The sequence below is a fragment of the Perognathus longimembris genome, chromosome 15 (assembly GCF_023159225.1).
Source record: "Perognathus longimembris pacificus isolate PPM17 chromosome 15, ASM2315922v1, whole genome shotgun sequence".
Classification (NCBI taxonomy): Eukaryota; Metazoa; Chordata; class Mammalia; order Rodentia; family Heteromyidae; genus Perognathus; species Perognathus longimembris.
In genome coordinates this window covers 27723903-27749603 of record NC_063175.1, presented here as the reverse complement: position 1 = coordinate 27749603, position 25701 = coordinate 27723903, and the positions used below count along the sequence as shown (strand labels likewise).

The following is a 25701-nucleotide window of genomic DNA, read 5'->3' as shown; positions in this document are numbered from 1 at the left end:
ACTAACCATCAAAAATCCAGAACTAGAGATGTAGCTCCAGCCTTGAGCCACAAAAAAAAGCAAAGGGAACTGTCAAGGCAAGCCAAGTTCAAGCCCCAGTACCATCATAAAAAAAAAAAAAAATCCCAATTTTGTTTCTCACAATGAAAATACTGCTCAATAGAAGACTTATAAATCTTTGGGATCTGAAATAAAATTTAAACATGTAAAGACCCCAAACTTTGATAATTGCTCTTTCCGGAGAAGAAAGTTTTCTTTGACACTGAAGTCATGTGCTCAAATATATGGGAAATCACACTCACATACCCCAAACAGTACAAGAAAACAAAAGAAAGTGGCCATTTTTTGGAAAGAAGTGTTGGTCAAGGAGTGTGGAGAGCTGTCCACCACTTCCACTACCTTAAGACAGGACAACAGTGAAACTACTGAGATTCCACACACACGATCATTCCACGGGGGGCTGGCAGGGACCCCGAAGAGATCACTACACTAGGCCCAGACAGAAGGATGAGTGATTTAGAAAGCTCTCTCTAGTGGTTGTGCTCCCTTTTATTGACAACATTATACATCCAGATGAGCCTGAGCTGCTATCTTTCACAAGGAAAAAGACAGACAGGAAACACACACACACACACACACACACACACACACACACACAGAGAGAGAGAGAGAGAGAGAGAGAGAGAGAGAGAGAGAGAGAGAAGAGAGAGGAAAGAAAGAAAGAAAGAAAGAAAGAAAGAAAGAAAGAAAGAAAGAAAGAAAGAAAGAAAGAGGAAAAGAAGGAAAGAAAGAGAGAGAGAGAGAAGGGAAGGCATTTTGACAATTTCACTTTTACCAAAATACTGATCTATAGTACATTCAGCTGTTTACAGAGAAAATCTGTTTTGAGAAGAATGAGGTGTTGTAATTATAGCTTAGGTAAATCCATGATGAATAGTCCTTCTTCGTTTCATTTTCTGGCTGTATTGTCGAGTTAATCTTCAAAAAGCATATTGCTAAAAGGGGAAAGAATAAATTGATGACTTAATTTCTAAATTTGAAAACTGTCATTTAAGTGACTCACAATGTAACAGCTTAATTTTTAAATGAAGTCTTCACCAGCAGTCTCTTGGCCTCCCTCTCTTTCAGCTGGCATGCGGCTCCCTTTTGTCTCCAGGACAATTCCCTGGCCTCTCAGGACTCCATTACTCAGACACCAAACCATGAAGATGAACGAACAGATGGGCCTCAGAAAGAAGGTCATCCTGATTTTAGATCTCAACTAGATCTGCAAGATCTGTTATCGTGAATCAGCTGGAGAACTGCCAAGACTAAGGAAAATGTCAGTTGATTTCTTTCCCTTGACAATGTATTTAAATTACCTAGAGGCAAAACAGTTCTCTCCTGATATTGTAATGGTTGCCTTTTTTTCCCTTATTATTACTGTTATAAAAATCATTTTTCTTTAATTCTTCCAATCTGTATTGGCTAAATCAGTACTCTTACAGGAACTCACATTTTTCAGTTTCTAGGGAAATAAGTTGGCAGTCCGCTCCACTTAGCACTCTGGCCCTCCTCTTCCAGCCACCTTACCATAAGGCCTGGCTCCTCCCTACTGGTCCAGGGACCGAGACTATGGATACAAACATCACCAAGTTGGCCCATTGGGTCCCATACTGACTGAGCCATCCCTTTTGCATCATAAAAAAAAGAAAGGAAAAGAAAAGCTGGAGGGCTGGGAATATGGCCTAGTGGTAGAGTGCTTGCCTCGTAAACATGAAGCCCTGAGTTCAATTCCTTAGCATCACATATATAGAAAATTCAAGTGGTGGAATGCTAACCTTGACTAGCCTTGAGCAAAAAGAAGCCAGGGACAGTGCTCAGGCCCTGAGTTCAGGTCCCAGGACTGGCAAAAAACAAACAAGCAAACAACAACAAAATCTGGAAATAGATGACAAAAAGCAAATCAACCTGTATATATTTTAAGTACTCTTCTAATAAGTTTCTGAAGCAGTTAATCTATTGTCTGATGGTTAAAGATTGCTATTCAGAAATAGAACAGTCATTAATGTAAATAAAGTTGCTTTCTATTCACAGCTATTGTCCATCTTTGGGCTGATTTTCCCCAAAACTTAGTATCTTGATACAGAGTTGTCCACTTAAAATATCCTTAACTTAAATTAAAGTAAAAGATAGCATATTTTATCTGGGTGGGGTGGCTCATGTCTATAATCCTAGCACTCGGGAGGCTGAGATCTAAGGATTAAGGTTCGAAACCAACCCAGGCAGAAAAGTACATAAAACTCTATTCCAATTAAGCAGCAAGTGAAGACATGGCTCAAATACTAGAGTGCCAGCCAGGAAAATAGCCAAGAAAGAGTGCAAGGCTTTGAGTTCAAGTCCACAGAACTGGAACAAAGAATATGCATCTTAAATGACAGTTTTTCTTAAGATGTATTCTTGCTTTAGTCAATTGCTGTATTTTTATTTTGAAGACTTTTCTAGTAAGGCTTCTTTTCATTTATTTCACTTAAAATTTTCAGAGATTCTGAGGTAACTGAGATAGATCTGCAAGTCTTAAAAAAAAAACCCAAACACCTCCACTTTTAAGTAACATTCAGATGTGAGGCCACTTTCTCCACACTCTTGTAGGAATATGAATCTCCTATAGTGCTGCACTTTCTACTGCTGGAATATCTTAGCAGCTGGGAGGGCATGTTGCTTAGTTTTTCCCTTCAAAGAAATGTTCTCCCTGTAGGCGCTTCTCTTGCCCAGTTTTACTCCTTGCTTTGGTGGCAGCCCAGTACCATGGTGAGTACAAAGGCGTTTTCCTCTTCCCCTTTCCCATTCCCCTTCCCCAATCTCAGAAACACTAATGCAAAGTGAAGCTAATAGGAACTCATGACCTCAAATCACTCATCTTAGCACTGAAAAGCAAAGAATAGTGTATAAAAATGATCTAAGTCTTCTCCATATGGTTGCATCGACAGGTTTTGAATAACCAAATCACAGACTGAACTTACGTTTTCTAGAGTTATATTTTCAGTGTTTGAACTTGTCTTTTGACGGTATTTCTTCCGGGTACAATAGACACTAACAAGTGTGACGATGAGCATCACGCCAAAGACAGCAGCAGTGGAAGAAGCAGCGATGATGATGGTGTCTCGGGTTGAGCCTTTCCTCTCACACCTTTCTCCCATGAACCACCAGTCTTCCCCTGCAGGACACCTGCGCATGCACATGAGATGGAACCATACACTGACATTTAACTGTGGATGTCTTCTCTGTCAAAGAATCACCTTTAGTCTAGTGATCCCCATCAAGTCCCTGAGCTACAGAACTATTTCACTCACTCTAGACCAGCAGGAGGTATGGGACTGGCACCTCAAGGCTATGAAAAGGACAAAGTGCATCATTACATCTAATCAGAGACTAAAACAACAGTTCCAAGAATTGAAAGAGAGGTAGCCTAAGTAGCAGAATATTTAGTGCCTCTCCTGTTGCTCTATACCTTGGCCACGATGCCAGAATTTCAGTGTCTTCATCTAGAAAATGAGAATAGCCATGCCCCAAAGAACAAGGTTGTATGTGTGGCTTTAATAAATATGTAACTTGTGAGAACTTTCCGGACAATTAGAATGTAATGTGCAACATTTCATCAAAAGCTATCCAACACCCTAAATGGAGTAGAAGGAAGCATCCTGAATGGCTCTGAGGTGACAACTGGCTGGTTTCATTCATAGTAACTTTCAGTGATCAAACCTGCCTGAACTAGCACCATGAAATTTCTTTTGGAAGAATGAGGCCATCTTTCCCACATGACCCCCTTACCTGCACTCGGCTTTGCCATTTTTGATGGTGCAGATGCCATTATTCTCACATGTAAAGCTGGAGCAGGGGTCGAGGACATCAGAGGTTGGGACTGGCTGTGCGTGTGAGGTATTGAGGTGAGCTATGTCTAAGGAGGGTAGAAGAACAGGCCGGCATCAGCTTTTGCTTTAATAATCATCATCTGACCTTTCCATCTGAAAGGATAAGATGGTCAGGGTACAGCAACAGTCGTGGCATTGTAATAAAAAGTAGGTACAGAGAATGGAGCCAGGCTTTGGAACTGCAACTTAAGCACATACTTGCCCAGGCTGTTGGAGCTCAGAGCAACACAAGCCTTTGACACCAGCCTTTGAAGAACATGATGAGAAGGCAAAGCTCAAAAGTACAAATGCCAAATGCTGGTGGCTCAAACCTGTAATCCTAGCTACTCGGGAGGCTGACATCTGACTGTCTCAAACAAGCCCAGGCACACAAATTTGTAAGGCTCTTCTCTCCAATTAACAGCAAAAAAAAAAAAAAAAAAAAAAGCAGGAACTGGAGATGTAGCTCAAGTGATAGAACACTAAGAGCGAGCAAAAAAGCCAAACAAACTCCAGTATACACACACACACACACACACACACACACACACACACACACACACACACACACAGCAGCTAAGGACAATAACCTCTCTTATGGTGAAGTAACATGTCAGACATCAAGCAAGATGCTTAGTGGCCTAAAATCTAGTCACAGTTTTTGTCTTTCCTTGTTGATTTTTTTTAAGGGGTGTGTGTGTGTGTGTGTGTGTGTGTGTGTGTAGATAGGGAGGTTGCCTCTGACTCAAATAAGACTAAAGAAAGTTAATGAACAAAAAATGTTTTCTCCCTTAATAGAATCATTTTGGAGACAGGTGCCAGTTACTCCCCACATCTGTAATCCTCGGTACGTGGGAGGCAGATATCAGGAGTATCAAGATTCTAGGCCAGCCTAGTCAAAAAATAAAATAACGCTCTTGAGATCTCATCTCTACAGAAAAAGCTGGTGGTGGTGCATGCTGGCCATGCCAGCCTACAAAGATCACAGCTCAAGCTAGCCTGGGCAAAATGTAAGGCTTTATCTTAAAATAACCAGAGCTGCCAAGTATCAGCAGGCTCATTTCTGTAATCCTTGCTAGGAGGGAGTTTGAGGCCAGCTCAGGCAGCCAGTTCATGAGATCCCTTCTCAATGCACAGTTGGGAAATGGCAGGCACTTGTTATCCTAAGTAAGCTACGTGGGAAGCTGGCACTGCGGGGGGGGGGGGGGGGGGAGGGGGGAGGGGGAAGGGCGGCGAGGGAGGGGCTACAATTCCAGGCCAATGTGGGCAAAGATAAAAAAAAAACTAAAGTCTGTGAGACTCCATCTCAACAGAGGAAAGCAAGACATGATTGTGTGACTCCAGCATCCCAGCAATGGATGGTAAACCTAAATAAGCAAACCATGTTCCAGCATGGAGAAGAAAAAAACAGGTCAGAGGCATGGCTCAGCATGAGAGCACCCACCTGGCAAGCACAAGGCCACAAGGTCCTGACTTGAAATCCCAGTAATACCCCCAAAAATGTTATTTTTGAATATCTTTTCTCAAGAAGTATCATCTTGGCCGACTCTAATAGACACTGTAGTCACAATTTCATGGGTTTTGCTTGTAGTACCTCTCCTCACAAGGAAGACTCTGCTTTACTGAGATACATGTGGATTTTTAACAGTAGCTGAGATACATGTGAATTTTTAAAATCCTACAATATAGAACATGGAAACTACCAAGTACTTGTGTGATATTTTTAGTTTTGAATCCTAGAGTATAGTACTAGAAAATATTAGCTATTCCATAACTCATTTCCCAAGAAATTCCCAAATCTATTGCTCCATGAAGTAATAATTATACTCTTTCCCTGGCACTTTTATTGTTTCAAGTAAATTATTTTCATATTCTTAATGATTTTCATTAAATGAAGCCCTCACTCATGCCCATTTCCTTCCACATCCTATAATATACCTGAAAATGAAACTCAGAAGAACATGGTAAATAATCAATGGGCACACAAAACCACAACAAAAAAATAGGTAATGTAAAACTACTTTTATTGACATACCTTCCACTGTCAGTAGGATATAAACATCATTTCCCTTTATAAAATCTCTGCTTTCCATCCTCTCACGGCTTAGAAAGACACTGGTTCCATAGCCTGGGCCTCTGTAAAACTGAGTTCCATTAGGGAACAAAGCCACAACTCCCACTTTGGAAGGCCTGTCCCAAAAATAGCTCCCATTATCTGAAAAGGCAATTTATATTAATGGATTGTGTTTAGCATCATCATAGCTTTCAGTGGTAGGAAAGAAAAGGCAATGTGAAACACAATTAGGATGGAGCTCAAAATAATTAAATGATGCTATTGACCTGTGATGTATTCCCTGGCAAACCACCGGAGCTTGTTCATTTATACTGTCCTAAAGGAAATGAGATTGCCCAGCAGGGAGGACTGCTCACTAGACTGTTGACTCCTACGTGGAGAGGACCAGAAGCCCCCTAAGTGTGGGGATCTCACACCTGTGCTTTTTGACCAGAACAGAAACCCTCTATTAGAATCATGCCTCTGTGGCCTGCGAAGTTAGAAAGAGGCTTTGTAACTATGTTAAAGATGTAAGTTAAAGTAGTAGGTTGGGCTGGACATTGGTGACTCCTACCTGTAATCCTAGCTACTCAGGAGGCTGAGATCTAAGGACCAGGGTTCGAAGCCAGCCCAAGCTAACAAGGCCCTGTGAGACTCTCGTCTCCAATTAACTACCCATGAGAAAAACTGGAAGTGGTACTGTGACACAATGTGGTAGAGCATTAGCCTTGAGCAAAAAGAGCTCAGGAACAACACCAAGGCCCTCCTGTGTTCAAGCCCCACCAATGGAAAAAAAAAAAAAAAAGCTGCAGGTTGAGCCCAGGGCAGGGTATGCTGTCCCTTAGCTTTTTCTTTTTCTTTCTTTCTTTCTTTCTTTTTTTTTTTTTTTGCCAGTTTGGAGCTTGAACTCAGGGCCTGGCTTCTTTTTGCTCAAGGCTTGCACTCTACCACTTGAGCCACAGTGCCACTTCTATATATGTGGTGCTAAGGAATCAAAACCAGGGTTTCATGTATACGAGGCAAGCACTCTTGCCACTAGGCCATATTCCCAGCCCCCTTCCTTAGCCTTTTCTACCTCTTGAACCATAGCTCCACTTTTGGCTTTTTGAAGTGGCTAATTTGGAAATAAGAGTCTTACAAACTTTCTTGCCTGGGTTGGCTTTGAACCACTATCCTTAGATCTCAGCCTCCTTAGTAGGATTATAGCCTCCTTATCTAGGATTACTGATATGAACCACCAGCACCTGGAAGTTTTTAATATTAGCATAAAATAATTTATTGCATTAACTGAATTAAATGACACTTCATTGTCATTCAGAGAGAAACATTTTGGTAAAAGAGTGAAAAATTGTGAATGTTAATTTATCTCTAATTCCCTTTGTGAAGATTGCTTTTAAATCAATTTATATTGCTCTTTGGTCCATTCTTTTTCATTTGTAAAATTAAAAATTTAGCAATATTAGTTTGCTATAATTCTATTTTTTTCCTCTGCTAGTCTCTGTGAGACAAAAGATGATCATAATTGAAGTGTGATCACTGTTTTCTGGATGTGACTCTCTTTTGAGATTGGGAAGATGTAGAATGATATCACCACTAGGAAATTTCCCAAGACCCTTTAGAAAGATGCTGCAATCCATTTACATAACCTTCCCACCAACATTCCAGTGCAACTGCCCAACTTCTTCCTTCTGACCCAAACCAAGCCTTATTCATTTGTGTTTCCCCCTCACAATAGCATGACCATGGCAAGATGGATGAAGAGAACACATCAGAGGACCTATCCATACCAGGCTTTCTCAGCAGATTTCCATTCTTTTTTTTTTTTTTGGCCAGTCCTGGGCCTTGGACTCAGGGCCTGAGCACTGTCCCTGGCTTCTTTTTTGCTCAAGGCTAGCACTCTGTCACTTGCGCCACAGCACCACTTCTGGCCATTTTCTGTATATGTGGTGCTGGGGAATGAAACCCAGGGCCTCATGTATACGAGGGCCGCTAGGCCATATCCCCAGCCCCCCAGATTTCCATTCTTTTTTTTTTTTTTTTGGCCAGTCCTGGGCCTTGGACTCAGGGCCTGAGCACTGTCCCTGGCTTCCTTTTTGCTCAAGGCTAGCACTCTGCCATTTGAGCCACAGCGCCACTTCTGGCCGTTTTCTGTATATGTGGTGCTGGGGAATCGAACCCAGGGCCTCATGTATACGAGGCAAGCTCTCTCGCCACTAGGCCATATCCCCAGCCCCAGATTTCCATTCTTGATCTCTCCTAATCCTCATAACAAATCTGTGGGGTACTATTACAGCCCTGCTTTTATAGCTGAGGACAGGAGGAGTTCCAAGAAGTTATTTGCTCAAGGTCTTGTAACTAATGAGAACCAAACCTTCTATTTGAATATGCAGGTATATCTAGCATACCTTATATAACCCTAGAGATTTAGGGATGGTCTCTAATTTCCAGTCAGCACCTTCTCTATTCCTCAACATCCTGGCTGACATGCCTAACAGTTGTTGTTTGCAGACTGTATCTTCAACCATTGAAACTCTTTTCCCAAAATATCTTTCATTCAGAAAACACAGGTTACTAATTCCCCAGGTGCTCAACTGTGCAATCCCTCATTCCCAAATCATCTGTCTCCCCCTAGAACAATGATTGTGCATTAGCAATAAAGAAAATGAGTCACGAACCAGTGGTCATAAATGGGTCTGTAGTTACACTCCGTTGGTTGGACATACGCTGTCGAATGTCAGGATTTTGATCCAAGAGTGTCATTGTGGCTTGTTGCCAAGGACATGGCCACTGTAATTGATCATCATTGGCTCCAGAGATCAAGTGAAAATATATGCCAACATTAGTCAAAGATTTTAGATTCAAGTAAATCTGAAAAGCATAACCTTTAGGAGAATAAAATGGAGGGCTATATAGAGTTCCATTTTGGCTATCAGCAAACTGTGTGAAATTCCTTATATGCCAGATATGATGCGGGCAACGTGTCTCGGAAAGATTAATGTCATCAATAGACAGACCACCTGATGATGTACCAGATCCTTTGAGTCCTTCAAACACCACTCGAAATTTGTTGGTCCCTTGCAGTGTTACATAGTAAAGTTGCCAGCTTCCAATGGGTATTTCTGCAAAGACAGTCATTATTAAGAAGAAGAGAAAAGACTATGAATTATGCTTCAACATGCTCAACATTGGTCTCCTCATAGTCAAATGATTACCCAAGAGCTATTTAATTCCTACAGGTATGAAGTCGTTTTCTCCTTTGTCAAACTTCTGCAGCCCAGAATGATTTACTTCACGGCATTTATGTGAGGTCAGGCTGTTTTCTGGGATATCTTAATGATTGTACAGTTGTTTCTCCGATCTGATAGCCTTTTCCAGAAGTGGGTAAACAAGCAATAGTGTCCATGAGTACTTCATGCTCAATTTGTGTGTCTCCAGCCATTATATGTTGGTGAAGTTAACCTTTAACATCTATATCCAAGATTCTGTCAATGTTCATCTAGTACTTCCCTTAATATGTTCATAGTTTAGTTGTAATACTTCTTTCATATGTAAAAATTTCAATCAACTTTGTAGTGGTATTAAACAGAAATCTGTAAGACCCAAGAAAGCCTAAATCATAGTATTTACTCCTTAAATCACTAAGTAGTAACCCAACATTATAAACATTATATTTGAGCTGGGCATCGAAGGCTCATGATTGTAACCCTAGCTACTCAGGAGGCTTGAGGACCACATTTCAAAGCCAGCCCAAGCAGGAAAATCCATGAACCTCTCATTTTTGACTAGCCATCAGTAAGCCAAAAATGAAGCTGTGACTCAAATGCTAGAATATCAGCCTTGAGCAAAAAAGTTAAAGGACAGTATCCAGGTCCTGAACTCAATCCCTAGTACTGGTATACAATAAAAGGTCTTATCTGATATTTGGTATCACTTCTTTTCTCCTAGCCCCCACTTCATTCTAAGTTATTATCTTACACCACAAGTTAGCACTATGTGGTATGTCATTTTATATTACTCTCCTATATCACATCTTCTAAGAAGAACCTTCAGAAGTTTCCAGATAGACAACAGATGAGAAATTCATGTCAAACTAACAGTTAATGCAATGATTTAAAACATCAATATATCAATAACTAATGAGCAGCACAATTTTTTGAAAATAAATTCAAAATATCCAAATTGTGGAATGCTATGGAACTAAGACAGTTGAAGTAAGGAGATGTGTTAGGAAGGATGGGGGAAGAGTAATGAAAGGGGTTATATCAATTAAGATGCACTGTACCCATAAACCGATTTGTTGAGTGATAACTTCTTTATACAACTACTTAAAGACAATAAAAATATAATTAAAATATGAAATGCCATTGTCTGTGGATGGATGCTAGACTGAGCAAAAACTTTCAAGAGTTTTTATTTCATTATTTTCAGTATTATCAGTTAAGCTGTGATTCCTCAGTGTCTTTTGTGTTCCTGTCTACCATGATAGACCTACAGATTACTAATAGTAAGGATCTCCCTCCAAAGCTTATATTAATATGCATAATAAAACATAATGTTTTCATTAATACAAATGAGGCATATGTAATGTTTTCACATCTACATCTCTAACATATTTACTTTTATATATAAGTTGAGTTCAAACTCCCAAATCACTATAAAAACAAAACAAAAAAGTTTCATGGTCTCATTGTTCATAGGCATTCAAAGAACAACAACATCTGTATTTCAGATTGTTTCTCACTGCTAAACAGAAGAGGAATGACATGACACATAGCACAATGTAGGCTCATTTTGCTGTAGGTTTTGCTCAATTCATCAAGCCAAGCAGTCAATACACAGAGCAGAGTAATTCATTTGCTAGCTCATATCCCTTTCTTCCTCAGGGAACTTTGTAAGCCATCTGCTTCAACGGTCAACTTGGCCCATTTCTCTGATGCATGATTGATACAAAGTGTGAGCACTCACTCCCCACTCAGGAATTGCTCTATCAGTTGCCTTTAGTATAAGTCACTACAGTCTGAGTGTGTGTGTTGGTCCTAGGGCTTGAACTCAGGACCTGGGTACTACCTCTGAGCTTTTATGCTCATGGTTCTCTACCTTCTGAGCCACAGTTCCACTTCTGGCTTATTGGGGGTTAACTGAAGATGAGTGTTTCACAGATTTTCTTGCCTGAGCTGGCTTTGAACCTCAGTCCTCAAATCTCAGCCTCCTGAGTAGCTAGGATTACAGAAGTGAGGCTAGCTCAAGTTACCAGACTTTTCGTGGAATTTGTTTTGTTTTGTTTTTTGCCAGTCCTAGGGCTTGGACTCAGGGCCTGAGCACTGTCCCTGGCTTCTTTTTGCTCAAAGCTAGCAATCTACCACTTGAGCCACAGCACCACTTCCAGCGTTTTCTCTGTACGTGGTGATGAGGAATCAAACCCAGGACTTTATGTATACGAGGTGAGTACTTTATCACTAGGCCATATTCCCAGCCTATAGGATTTCTTCGTAAAGGTAAAATTTAGAGGAAGAGTTTCTTGTTGATAAGAGGTAAACTGGAAGCCAAAAAAAGACCAGAATAGCAGTCTGTTCTGATATAAAGATAGAGACTCCAACAAAGCTCAAAGGCTGGCCAGGTCCTCCTAGGACCAGTTCATCCCTCATCTATCCCACAGTCTAGCTACATCGAGCTGATAACCCTTCCAATTTTGTCCAAGCTGGTTTACACTGTAATTTTTATGAGCTGTATCACACAATATAACACCCACAGAGACCCCTCATAGCAGCTTCCTTATCAAACAAGAAGATCACCTTCTATTTGAGAACTAGCAAGTCAACTATCCCTGCCTGCTTTAAGTTGTCCCATTAGGTGAAGGCATTGCCTCATTCTGAACCCAAACAAGAATGCCAAGACTGTACCTTTGATTTCCTTTATGAGAGTTAAAATGCCATTCTGATCACCTGCAGAATACTCCCTAATGTAGATGTTCAGTTGGTCATTTTCATTTCCACTATTATATAAATAAAATTCCAAGCACTGAAATCCTCGTTTAGGGTAGAATATTCTACTTTCCAGCACTGCTGAGGCTCCCTCATTTACAGAGCTGCTGTTGAAATGCATAAAGAACCCAGAACCTGTTAAAAGGAAAGAGGATAATTGAGAGAAAACATACTGGGTAGTGAGATGTATATCCATTAAGTGGAACATTCTTTGCACTAATCCTAACTCAGTCATAAGTCATAAGGAGTCTAAGCTACATATCTGGCTAGCCTTTGGAATTGCTAACTGATTTAACAGAACAGAAATCAAATCTAGGGCTAGGAATATGGCCTAGTGGCAAGAGTGCTTGCCTCATATACATGAAGCCCTGGGTTCGATTCCCCAGCACCACATGTATAGAAAACGGCCAGAAGTGGTACTGTGGCTCAGATGGCACAGTGCTAGCCTTAAGCAAAAAGAAGCCAGGGACAGTGTTCAGGCCCTGAGTCCAAGGCCAAGGACTGGCAAAAAAAAAAAAGAAAAGGAAGGAAGGAAGGAAGGAAGGAAGGAAGGAAGGAAGGAAGGAAGGAAGGAAGGAAGGAAGGAAGGAAGGAAGGAAAAGAAATGTCTTTCAAGTGCCTTAAGACCAGCTCCAAGTGGAAACAGCTATCACCCATAAGATACCGGGGAAAGTTGTCCTCCTTCTGAAAATAAGTTAAAGGAAAATGGAAATTAATGTCCAAATGAGAGCTTACAGGGCTAGGTAAGAGCTGTTATACTGTTGTACAATTGTACCTTGGTATAACTGCTAAGTACTTCTGGAAAAGTGACCCACTGGGTGAAGACAAGAGAAAGGACAGCCAGGAAAACAGGGTCTTGCCAACCTGCCCATTTTTTCTTGAACACTTTTGAAATTGTTTGGCCCGAAGCTGACCAAAAGAAAGGAAGGCAAGAAAAAGGCAAGGAAGATAGGACGGGAGAAAGGGAGGAAAATAGGAAAAAATTAACAAAACTCTCAGATGATAGTCGAAACACAGCAACCACCAGGCCAAGATGTACATTTTCATATTTTAAAATGCCATTCATTAGGAAAAGGTTGAAATCATAATAACTAATTCAAGAATGTCAAAGGACCTTCCCAGTTCTCTGCTTCCATTTGTAACTCTCAACGTTTTAAATTAGCTTTAATGAAAGAATAGTAATTCTGATTTGAATATATGAATTCATTTCCTTCACCTTATATTTAGTATTTGCTAAATTCTCAACATAGGCAGTTACTATGATCTAAATTGGTCCCCAAACATTCACATGTTGATGGCATTTGGAGGGCCTTTGGAAGGTAATTAGATGGCATGAGAGTGAGCTCCTATGCTGGTATTAATGACTTTATGAGAAAAGGGATCTGAGCTAGCCCACTTGCTCTTTGCCAGGTTTCATTGCAGCAAGAGGGCCTTTGTCAAATGCTAAGGAAATGCCAGCACCATGCCTTTTGACTTCCCAACAACCAGAACTGCAAGAAATTAAGTTTTTCTTTATAAATTACACATTCTTTCCAGGCACCAGTGACTCATGCTTGTAATCCTAGCTAGTCAGGAGGTTGAGATCTGAGGATCAAGGTTTGAGGCTAACCTGGACAGGAAAGTCTGTGGGACTTTTATCTCTAATTAACTACCCGAAAGCCAGAAGTGGAGCTGTAGCTAGAGTGGTAGAGCACCTGCCTTGAACAAAAATGCTCAGGGACAGCACCCAGGTCCTGAGTTCAAGCCCCAGAAAAGGAATTAAAAAAAAACTTCGTCTCAGCAACAAAATGCAACTAAAATTTTAGTGGTATGTTACTTGTTTTAAAAAAAAGACAACATCTCCTTGATTTCTTACTGTAATTGTTAGCTTTCATAAACAGGTGAAAAGTACACTGGACTAGGTTGAAGTGACCATTTTCTGACCCCCTGGTTTTTCTCTCTCTCCCCTTTTCCTTCCTTCTTCGCTATCTACCTCTCTGTGTCTATATGGCACCACTGTCAACTATCAACATGGATTTTCAATGATACAGAAAAAGAAAAATATGTTTTCACTACTAGAGACCTTAACCCCTGGGCAGATCATTAAACTCTCAGGCAATGGCTTAAAGTTCTGAAGTCTAATTTCATATATTTGCTGCTAGAAATGAGGAAATACATAACATTGGAGTTAAATGACTTGTTTAAAACAAAACTGAGATGGAAAAGGATAGTCACTGGAATATCTTCTTCAAGTATTTTTTATTTATTTATTTTTTTTTTTTGGCCAGTCCTGGGCCTTGGACTCAGGGCCTGAGCACTGTCCCTGGCTTCTTCCCGCTCAAGGCTAGCACTCTGCCACTTGAGCCACAGCGCCGCTTCTGGCCGTTTTCTGTATATGTGGTGCTGGGGAATCGAACCTAGGGCCTCGTGTATCCGAGGCAGGCACTCTTGCCACTAGGCTATATCCCCAGCCCCTTCAAGTATTTTATTAAAAATCATATATCATATCCAGCTACAAGTCTGAAATTAATTCATGGCCTAGTGCTAGTGATACGTTAGGGTCTCTTGTATTCTATAAGTTGTTAGAAAATGACAACATTGCTCCTGAAATAAAAGTCCTTTCAGGACGGGCTGTCCTCTTCGGCTCTGTCCTCTTTACTCTCTTGAATGACAAGTCAGTAAAACAGGCTCTGCCACAGGGTGAGAAGTTGCTATCAAGAGGAGAGAGAGTGAACAGAGAGAATAAATGGGGATACATATGATTGAAATAGTTTATTCATATGTATGAAAATATAAATTGTTTTAAAAGTAGACAGGAGGTAAGGAAGAGTGATAGGATGGGTGAGTTTGTTCTAGATATATCATGTAGGAATGCCCCAGCCCCTTCCCTGTATAACTAATTAAGAGAGAGAGAGAGAGAGAAAGAAAGAGAGAGAGAGTTGTTGAAACAGTCAGTGATTATAGAAATTTGAGAGTATCCACAGCAGAGATGAAAGTAATCTACACTGGTAGATTCCTCACACAATTTAGCTCTGATTTGTACAAGGAAAAATATCCTTGAGAATAAAAGCAAAGATATTAGCCGTGTCTTCATAATGCACTAGGCCTATTCTTTGTAACAACTGAATTGATCATCATTTACCATTCTAGTAGAAAAGAGAGAGAAAATCCAAGTCTTTCATAGCAAAGGAAAAGAAGTTGCTACTGAGTTGGAAATCTAGAAGAATCTCATTGCAGTTACCTTTGCACTGGCCCATGTTGGAATGATCATATGTGGGGCCCCTGGAAACCTGTGAAACCCATTGCCAGTCAGCACTATCTCTTGAACTTTGAACCATACCACATACATTTTCTAGTTCAAAATTGCATGAATCCATAAAAGTCAAGGAAGATGCTAAAAAAGGAAAAGGGAAATCATGAATACTCATATAACAAGGTAATCTAAGTAATAAAAACAGGTTATCACCGAAGTATGAAGTTTGTCAGGTTGGCATTAAAGGGAACACCTAGTAAATTCTGAGAGATGGAGACTTAGACCTCTTCTTTATCTGCAGAAGCCTTACTGCTGAAATGATTATGCAAATCTGAAAGCCCAGCCTGTACCAAATATTTTCTTCTAATTATCTATTTGTAGAAACCTGAGTCTACATTCCCCTTATCATTCAAATCACTGAACCCAAACCCAGATGAACTTATTCCATTCTGTTACAACGATATACATTTTCGTTGAAAACCTGTCTGTTCTTCAGGTTGGTTGGTATTTGAATCACTAACAGCTTTGACCACCTGCCTTGGGTACATTCCAACTAGAAACTCAACATTATTTTAGGATCTCAAGGTCAGACCTGTGATGTGAGAAGAAAAATGCTATATCCAAGTTGCAGGTTGGGATCTGAGTGCTCAGAAAACCCAAAATGCATAACCGATCACTTTTTCCAACAGAGCCAAAGGAAAGACAAGGTACCCTGAAGAACCTTCACGTACAGCAGTTATACAGTCGATTCAACTTCAAGAGATCATAGTCACTGAAGTCCATTCGTTGGCCAATCACATCCTCAAAGTCTGAGATTCTGGTTACAATTGTTGGCTCTGTTCCATTTTGGAATGCCGTTTTGCTGTAGTGCATTACCGAGGTATAGTCATAGGGAACATTCAAGGAGTCTGATACTTTGTCATCGTAGATGTTAAAATTGTGCTCTCTGCCTAAATGATATATAAAATTGTCAATTATTTGACATTCATAAAACTCGGATCAGAAATAAAGACTATAATAAACTAGAGCAAACTTTACAACAAGCAATCCATCTTAAATGTACATATTCCTGCCTTACAATGTAATAGATCAATGATATCAACAGTCATATGGAGCCATAGCCACCCAAAGTTGGGATAAGAACAGTTGATTTGGTCTAGGGGAACTTCTAATGGAGAGAAGAGTCCTGTAAAGTGGCATCAAGCCAGGTGTAGGGCATGCATATAACTCTAGCATTGAAGAGGCAAGAGGCAGAGGCAAGAGAAAATCATAAGTTTAAGGCAAGCCTGGGATGCATAGGAATTTCAGGCCAGGTTCAGATTACACAGGGAAACCCTATCTCAAAAATAAACAAATAAATAGTGGTATTGACCCCCCACACAAAGTTGAATGACAAGACAGTAAAACAGGCTCTGCCCCAGGGTGAGAAGTTGCTATCAAGAGGAGAGAAAGTGAACAGAGAGGGTAAATGAGGATACATATGATTGAAATAGTTTGTTTACATGTATGAAAATAGAAATTGTTTCAAAAGTAGACAGGAGGTAAGGAAGAGTGGTAGGATGGGTGAGTTTGTTTTAGATACATTGTGTAGGGATGTCCCAGCCCTTCCCTGTATAACTAATTTAGTGAGAGAGAGAGAGAGAGAGAGAGAGAGAGAGAGAGAGAGAGAGAGAGAGAGTTTTTGAAACAGTCAGTGATGATGGAAATTTGAGAGTATCCACAGCAGAGATGAAAGTAAGAAGACTTCAGGAAGAATAGTAAGATGGGATCTGGGAATGTAATGTAGACAAATGTCATTAGAAAGGATTGACATAGGGAATCCATGGTTACTCAGATGTGTATAGATGTGTTTAAATCATGAAAGCTGTATTCAATAATAATACCTTACAGGTTTCCAAATTGCTGAGAGTAGTTCAAATATTTTACTGCCAAAAAATGCTAAGTGAGGAGACAGCTATGCTAGTTGTTTTAGCCTTTCTACATTAGGTACATCTATCAAATCATCATTTTGTAGCCCATAAACATACAATTATGATTTATCAATTTAAACTATTCAAGTTTTTAAATAAAAAAAACATTTAGAGAAGATTCCAGTCCACTTATTATCACACCAATTGATCACAACTAAATCAGGTGGCTTTGTTCATACAATGACTATGCCTTGTCTTTAAAGCATATCAACGTGTTGCCAAGTATGGGCAAAAGTATCTACTAAAGAGAAGATGGTGAAAGCCTTCAAGAGTAAGACCATCAGTTGAAACTGTTTTAAAGCTAAAAATTCTCTAATTCTAGAAATCTTTACATTTATTATGGTACAGTAGTGTGACTAGCTATAAATTATGTTTAATTTTGGATATACTATGAGAGACACTAGTTTCTAAGGAAACCACAGTCCTAGGGTTCTGGGAACTAGCACCCCAACAATTTTCAGCTGCTTCCACTTCTACTAAGTCAGAGGCTAAATAAAGTAAGACATCAAAACATCAGAGTTTTTTCAATCATTAACAGTTGGCACAGATAGTAGGCAAGGACACACACTCAGTCTTTAACTAAAAAATGAAACAAGAAATAATGTACCTTCCAGAATTCTATCCCATATTATGCTGACGTAGTCGTCCCGATCAGAACGTGACTGTTCGTGCCAGAAGCCCAGGGCATGGAGGAACTCGTGCTGAACTGTTGCTATTCTGTCACAGTTTGCCCCGATGGAGAGGTCTTGCTCCCCAACATGCCTGTTTCCTACAGAGGACCAGCAGCTTATGGAATTTATAGAAGGGGAAGAGGATGTTACAGTCATGCTCACTGAGATTAAGTGCAAAATCACCACTATATCCTTCCCTGTTACATCTGTAAGCTGCATTTCTCTCAGACCTGAGGAAAGCAGGGGCAACACTGCAGGCCGGATGATATTTGGAGAAATTGCCCTTACACCACCTATATTACACAGGCACCAGTCATCCTCTGGTCGCCGGAGTCCTGGTTTTACCTAGGGATCTCAAAGTCTTTGAGATCATCTTTGTTAGGCCTACAACCATCAACAGAGCTTTTTTGAGGGACAGAAGCAGTTCAGAATTGTTCAGTTCAGTCAGGCAAATGATAGGATCAGCTTCTTAATTCAAGTAGTATGCATTGTTGGGTGACATTTAACTCAAATATACAGAGATACATACAAAGTAGACCATAATGTGCGCCCAGTTATAAAAAGAGTAAAATTCAACAAGGCTGTTGGATTAATGGTAAGCACTCCCATTCACCTTATTTTAACATTTTTGTCAGGTTGCTTGTATGAATGCATTATTTTCTTGCCAGTCCTGGGCCTTGAACTCAAGGCCTGAACACTGTCCCTGGCTTCCTTTTGCTCAAAGCTAGCACTCTGCCACTTGAGCCACAGCACCACTGCTGGCCATTTTCTATATATGTGGTGCTGGGGAATTGAACCCAGGGTTTCATGTATACAAGGCAAGCTCTCTTACCACTAGGCCATATTGCCAGGCCCCTGAATGCATTATTTTTTATCTCATTTCATTTTGTTATTTTATGTTTGTCTTGCTGGGGATTGAAACCAGATGCTTGAGCATACTAGGCTAAATAAATGAAATCTACCTGTCCTATTCAGCAATGAAAAGTGGCTCCACTGTCTCAACAAACAGTGGAAAGTATGGCTCCACCCTAAAGGCCAAGGCCTTTGACAATTGCTATAATGTAAAAAATATCCTGGACCTAACAATCTTCTTATAAGCCTTAAAACTCACCCTTGAACTTACCCACTTCCCTTGAATACTGATATATAATTAGCTTCTCCAGCCCAAGGCTTGAAGTCAATGCATGTTTTTAGACGGTAACGTTCAAATGCATTGAGGATAACTCCTTTAGCATTCATTTCTGAAGGAAGAAAACAAACAAAAATATACTTATTAAGACATATACCATGGAAACCATGTAAAATATCGCTGATCATAATTCAGTCCTTTCCTGGGTATTGAGTATTTTATTCTTAAATTTTTTAGTTTCAACTGAGAATTAGAAACAAGTATCTGATTATCCTTCAGGTTCTTTATTTTGCTTCCGATTTCTCTAGAGCCCATTAGTGGTGCATTACTAAACAGTAAGAGGGATATTTCTTTATCCCAGTAAACACATACAGTGAATCATGGTCAATCAATATGAATAATCACTACCCTGGGCTTCATCTGAGAAGTGACCAAATGCATTTAAAACATCACAATGGGGCTTTTAATCTAAGGACATTGATATCAGAAGATCCATAAATACCCTGAAACAGTGCGCAAAGAGAATATATCTTTATCTGTATCTACAAAGTGTTATTTTCTAGGGAGAGCTGTCATGAGATTTGCAGCTAACTATAGGATGAAAGTAATTCAAAACCATGGCTTTGGAAATAAAAAGTTGGACAGATATGGAGCTCAAAATAAGCCACGGCATGAAAGCAGCAACATGCAAGAAAAGAAGCTTGGAGGAGATCCGGAGGAGGGGGCTGGTTCAGATACACACAGAGCAACATCACAAATGGGATATATAGACTTCAGGAAAAACATGCTAAGTTTTCCCCTATGCTTGTTGCTTACTTTCAAACAATAGTTTTTGTCAATTTAATTAATTTTTGTTTAAAAATTCTGATACAGGAGCTCACTGTATAGCCCAAACCAGATTCCAACTCTAGATCCTTCTGATTGGCTTCCCTAGTTCTGGGATTGCAGTGGTGTGCCTTTGTGTCCAGTTGCTCAATGTTTAGCTTAGGTGTTGAAGAAAGAAATAAAATTAACTTTGTAGGGGTATTGGGAGGATAAGAAGAGAAAATAAAGGTAAAGTTAAAATCCAATGAGCATTTTTCATGTCTTCATTTTTTTTCCTTCCTCACTTCCTTCCTTTGTTTTTTCTTTTGCCAGTCCTAGAGCTTGAACTCTGGGCCTGGACAATGTCCCTGGGCTTCTATTGCTCAAGGCTAGTGCTCTACCATTTGAGCCACAGGGCTATGTGCCATTTCCAACTTTTTCTGAAAGTACATTAGAAATAAGAGTCTCATGGACCTTCCTGCTAAGGCTCACTTTGCACTGTGATTCTCAGATCTCAGCCTCCTGAATAGCTAGGATTACAGGCATGAGCCACTGCTGCCCAGCTCCTTCTTCCCTTTTTAAATAACCACTGCTTAGATAGTCAAAGATGATTACTACACTGTCACTATTTAGGCAGGATTAAGGATTAGATCAAGAGTCTCATAGGTAAAACCACCAAAGCCACGAATCACAAAAAGCAGAGCTCAGCCTTGGCAACCTCATGAATAATGTCTATTTATTGCCAATTAGTTAGAAAAGTCATATAAAAAAGGAAGGAAAATTAAAACCATAGCACGGGAATAATCAGTCATCATTACCATATTTTGCACTTACAAATATATGTTTATTAAAAATGAAGTCACCGGGGCTGGGAATGTGGCTTAGCGGTAGAGTGCTTGCCTAGCATGCATGAAGCCCTGGGTTCAATTCCTCAGCATCATATAAACAGAAAAAGCCGGAAGAGGGTCTGTGGCTCAAGTAGTAGAGTGCTAGCCTTGAGTGAAAAGGAGCCAGGGACAGTGCTCAGGCCCTGAGTTCAAGCCTCAGGACTGACAAAAAAAATAATAAAAATGAAGTCAGGGGGTCTGGGAATGTGGCCTAGTGATAAAGTGCTTGCCTCACATACATGAGGTCCTGGGTTCGATTCCTCAGAACCACATATTTAGAAAATGCCAGAGATGGTACTGTGGCTCAAGTGGCAGAGTGCTAGCCTTGAGCAAAAAGAAGCCAGGGACAGTGCTCAGGTCCTGAGTTGAAGCCCCAGGACTGGCAAAACAAAACAAACAAAAAAAATGAAGTCACCGTGTACGTAATATTTTATAAGCTACTTCCCACTAATTAATATTTAAAAATCTTTCTTCACCATGAACTTTTCATAGCCTATAACTCTGTTAAATTATCCCTGCTTTTAATTTCTCTACTCTTCTTTTCTTTTTATTTTCTGACCATCCCTCTTTTCTCAATAACTTCAATCAGACCTTCCTTCTACACCAATGCTAAAACAAGTGTTCCCCAGCTGAGTTCCATGTATAGCCATCCACTCACTCAATAAAACTTTCTTAGATAACTTTGTAAGATCCCATTGTCTATGGCTGTGCAGTTCTATGCAAGGTAATGTGAGAAGTACTCATCCACACATATGATTTCAACCACCTCCTACATCCTGAAATATTTTACTATCTAGAATAGCTAACCAACACTGATATCAACCACAATGATACTGATGCAATTTAAGTTACACACACCAGAAACTGACTTCCACCACACTTTGCTATTCCACCATCTTCAAGATCTATTCCCCATCCTTCTTGAAGACACTATGTTCACCCAATCACCCAAGACCAAAATCTGGACACAGACATCTCTTTACTATACACACTTTCTTCTGAACTATCCACTCTTGTCTCTCCCCACCTGTGGAGTCATGAATTCCTTCAGTAGCCTTCTAGTAGTTTCCCTACTGTTTGTTGGTTTTTGTTTTTTTGCAGTACCAATAAGGACAGCCAGGATGCGGTTATAATTCACTTCCACAAGAAGGTGAGTATTTTGAGTAACTAGATATTAATATCAGTAGACATGCCAAGTTCTCTTTGGCAATTCAGTAGACAGTAGACAGTTCTACTCTTCATTATCAGTACACATGCCAAGTTTACCATTACACCTATGTAAGTTCTTTCCAATCCAGGTTACACCTACCTACTCAATGACAATAACTTCCTGCTCCAAATCTAAATTTCAATGCCTTTGTGCACTGTGGGCCACCTGCCTAAAGGACTTCTTATTATCCAAGGCCATACTAGCCCACGTGGTGCCTTTGTGCCAGTTAGAGAGTTACCTCCCCTGGCCAGATGGTCAGGTGCCTAAACAGCAAGCTTATGCAAAAAAAGACAAATGTCTGCTAGTGGACAGGACACCCCTAATGTCAGTCCTACTAGGGCCCCTTTCCAAGCATTGACACAGGGCATACAACTTGCACAATATTCATGACAGCCCTGGTGTATAGTCATGTGGGCCCGGATGCACATGCATTATATCTAAACACCCCTCCAATATGCACTTAGAGCTCTTAAAATGTCCCACCAATCAGGTTTGCTCCTTCCTTTCAATACTAAATTAGTAGTCATTTATAAAATGATAATGATAAAAATAATGAGTCTTTGATGCTAAATTCCTGACTTGATAAAATTAAATGTTAGTAATAAAATACCAGATTCTACAATTTTGTCTGGCTGGTTGTTCTATGGTTTGTTGTTTTTTTAATTGGAACATATTGGGAAAGATTGCTTTAAAATAAAGAGGAGTTCTTAGTCTTTCAGGTCATAGCATTTAGGCTCTTCATAAATCTTTATTTAATTGATCTACATATTGTCCAAAACCCAGGAATATATGAGAAGAAGCATTTACAATTTTTAGGTCATTAAGTCATAGGATTTTTAGGATTATTTAGGAAATGGGCCTCACTCAAGGAGAGCACTCCACCACTTTGAGCCACAGTGTCACTTCCAGTTTTCATGTGGTGAATTGGAGATAAGAGTCTTGTGGTGGGAGGGAGGAATGAGGGAGGAGGTAACAAATAGTACAAGAAATGTATCCAATGCCTAATGTATGAAAATGTATCCTCTCTGTACATCAGTTTGACAATAAAAATTTAAAAAAATTTAAAAAATAAAATAAAATAAAAATCTGGAAAAAAAAAAAAAGAGTCTTGTGGACTTTCCTGCCAAGGCTGGCTTCAAATGAAAAACCTCAGATCTCAGCCTCCTTAGTCACTAAGATTATAGGCATGAGCCACCAGCACTAGACCCATCTAGAATACCTTAATTGTTCACATACCTGTTTATTTATTGCTTACTTGTTTATTTACTTGTCTTATTTATTCATGTTTGTTAACAGTAAATATGCATCGCTACACTGAGGAACAAAAAACAAAATCTTAAATGTCACATAGGCCTGCCCTGCAACCACTGTGCTTACATGCTTCCAGGAGCCTACAGTGGGTGTGGACAGCCCAAGGTATATACTAACCCAAGCTGTCATCCAGAACATACGGAATGGTATGAGGCCATCTATATTCTTCTCCAATGATGGAATTTCTATCTTGTGCCTGCCAACAAAAATTAATGTTAAAGCTCTAGTTAAATGAATTAGGAAAAGCAATCAATAGTGCATCCAGAAATAGATGCAGCTTATGCTCTCCCAGCTAGCCCAAACTATGTGTATACATCTTACTTCTCTTTAGGAAGAAATGACTGGTTTCAATCATTAATTTTGTTGATAAAAGTGAAGGAGGAATAATGCAAAAAAGAAAAAGGCTATTGGAAACCTAATTATAAATATTAGTAGATTTTTAGAAATGAAAACACTGTTAAAAATAAGCATCATTCTCAAGAACAGGACCCGTTTTAATAATTATTTAAATAATAGGATCTTTACTCGCATTGAGTTTAAATCTAATAGGAAGCGATGATATGAAAGAAGACAAAGCAGGCTGAATTTAAGAGTTGTGGAGACATATTAAAAGAGGAGATGTGGACAGGGAAGTAGGAGGCATGTGTGTCAGATAAAGTAGTCAGAACATGACAGCAGAAAGGGAATGATAAGAAAGAGCAGGAGTAAAGCAACATGGGGGATGTCCTTTAGGACACAGCAAACAGTAGCTGCTGTGGTTCCAAGCTCAGATATGCTGGCTGTGCGACTTGTGTTTGTGTTGGTTGGATTGGCGACGTTCTGTTTTAAAATGGAAATGTCCCATATTGCTCCAGGAATGAAAATCAATCAGACCCATAAGACCGAGACATGTGTGGTGGGCAATAGTGGATTGAACCACACAGAAATCCAAGTAAGAAAAGATGATGACACTATTATATGAGCCCTTTCATTGAGAAAATGTGCCACCATGATTCTGTGCCCTCTGAGCTGACTGGGCCTAGGAGAACCCATGCTGCTCATTCATTCTCAGCTAGTCCACATTCAGCCCTGTGACTATAGAACACTGTGTGTTGTACTGTAGCAACTTACCCCAGCAAGATGGATGTCCCCATCAAAGAGATCCAATCCCAAATCTAAGAGTAAAAATGAAATTTCATGTTAATAAGTTAATTTCAAACTCTAAACATAATAGATGATTTTAGAAATATCCACAGACCTTCATTGATATCAAAGATGTCCCGATCGATTCCCTCATCTACATCTTTGACTGAAAAAAAAAACGAACAAGAAAAAAGAACCACTTTGGATAATCTGTTATGAAAAGAGAAAATTTCTATCAATTACATAATCAAAACAAATAAGTTCATTTGGCCTCAGGCAAGTGATTGCTCAGTCCTGATTTAACACATCTCAATTGATTAGTTGATTGAGAACTTCCCATGAGCCAAGGCTTATGCATATATACTCTGTCCTAGCCACATCCTTTGAAAGTCAAGTGATTTCAAGAATAGGAAACTGGCTATTATTTAAATAATCAAAACCAATTTGGAAGATCAGAGGAATGATTAGACTACAAAATAGATGTCTAAAAATGGTCAAGCCACCTGAATTCAATCAAGTGTGCATATTTTTTGCTAATATTATACCTTGGGATTCTCCAGCAAAATTCTTAAGTTAAACTTGGAGTCCTCTTTTAATTTGCAAGACGAGGTAGGCACTATGAGCAAATCTCCCAGAGTACAATTAAATGAAAGCAGACCGTATTAACAGGTCCATCTGATTTTACACTCCACAGCAAAAACAGTAATAGCAAGACTTTCTGGAGTGTCCACATGTCCATCCCAGCCCTGGGGCTTTCCCATACCACCATTTATTCTGCTGAGGAAGCAAAGGAAGCCAATGCTCGATCAAAGTTCAGTGCAATCATATCAATTCAGCATGTGAAATTACACACTAGGCTTGGAATTAAATATGCTCTAGGTTCTCCTATTGTTTGATGGTCCACATAACCTTCCTTTTCTATAATTAGAAAAAAATTCAAGATTGACTCACCAAAGTTTTCTGGAGTTGGCTGGGAAACAAACACATTAAGAATATTATTATGGTGCCCATGAGATGAATGGTTTCCCTGGTTCCAATTTTTAACTACACATTTTTCCTTTTTAATTAACATTATTTATTGCTTTTTGACTGATATCCACTGTAACTAAGTTTGAGGCTAAGATGGTATTTTTTCTTCATGTAGAAACTGAAATTGCCTGCCAAATAAACGACGATAAAGCAAACAAGAAACCAACATAAAAAGCATGACAAGAGCTAGGTACTGCACCGGTGGCTCACACCAGTAATCCTAGAAACTAAGGAAGCAGAGATCTGAGGATCATAGTTTGAAGCCAAACCAGGAAGGAAAGGCCATGAGACTCTTCCAATAAACTGCAAAAAAGCTGGAAGCTGCCCTTTAGCTCAAGTGGTAGAGCACTTGCCTTGAGCAAAAGAAGCTCAGGAACAGCACCCAGGTCCAGAGTTCAAGCCCTAGGACTGG

At 39.8% G+C, this 25701-nt stretch overlaps 1 protein-coding gene across 1 annotated transcript; it reads right to left on the bottom strand.

Moving 5' to 3' along the window:
- Positions 1-794: 794 nt before the first annotated feature.
- On the bottom strand, positions 795-25332 carry Mep1b (meprin A subunit beta). The gene is made up of 14 exons (XM_048363264.1): positions 25212-25332; positions 24376-24426; positions 24249-24292; positions 23256-23334; positions 18921-19038; positions 17734-17912; positions 15888-16106; positions 15145-15297; positions 11844-12059; positions 8619-9062; positions 5926-6105; positions 3811-3937; positions 3003-3207; positions 795-995 (listed from the first exon to the last, which is right to left on the bottom strand). The coding sequence occupies exons 1-14, from the start codon at positions 25330-25332 to the stop codon at positions 981-983; spliced, it is 2151 nt and encodes a 716-aa protein (XP_048219221.1). The 3' UTR covers positions 795-980.
- Positions 25333-25701: the final 369 nt, after the last annotated feature.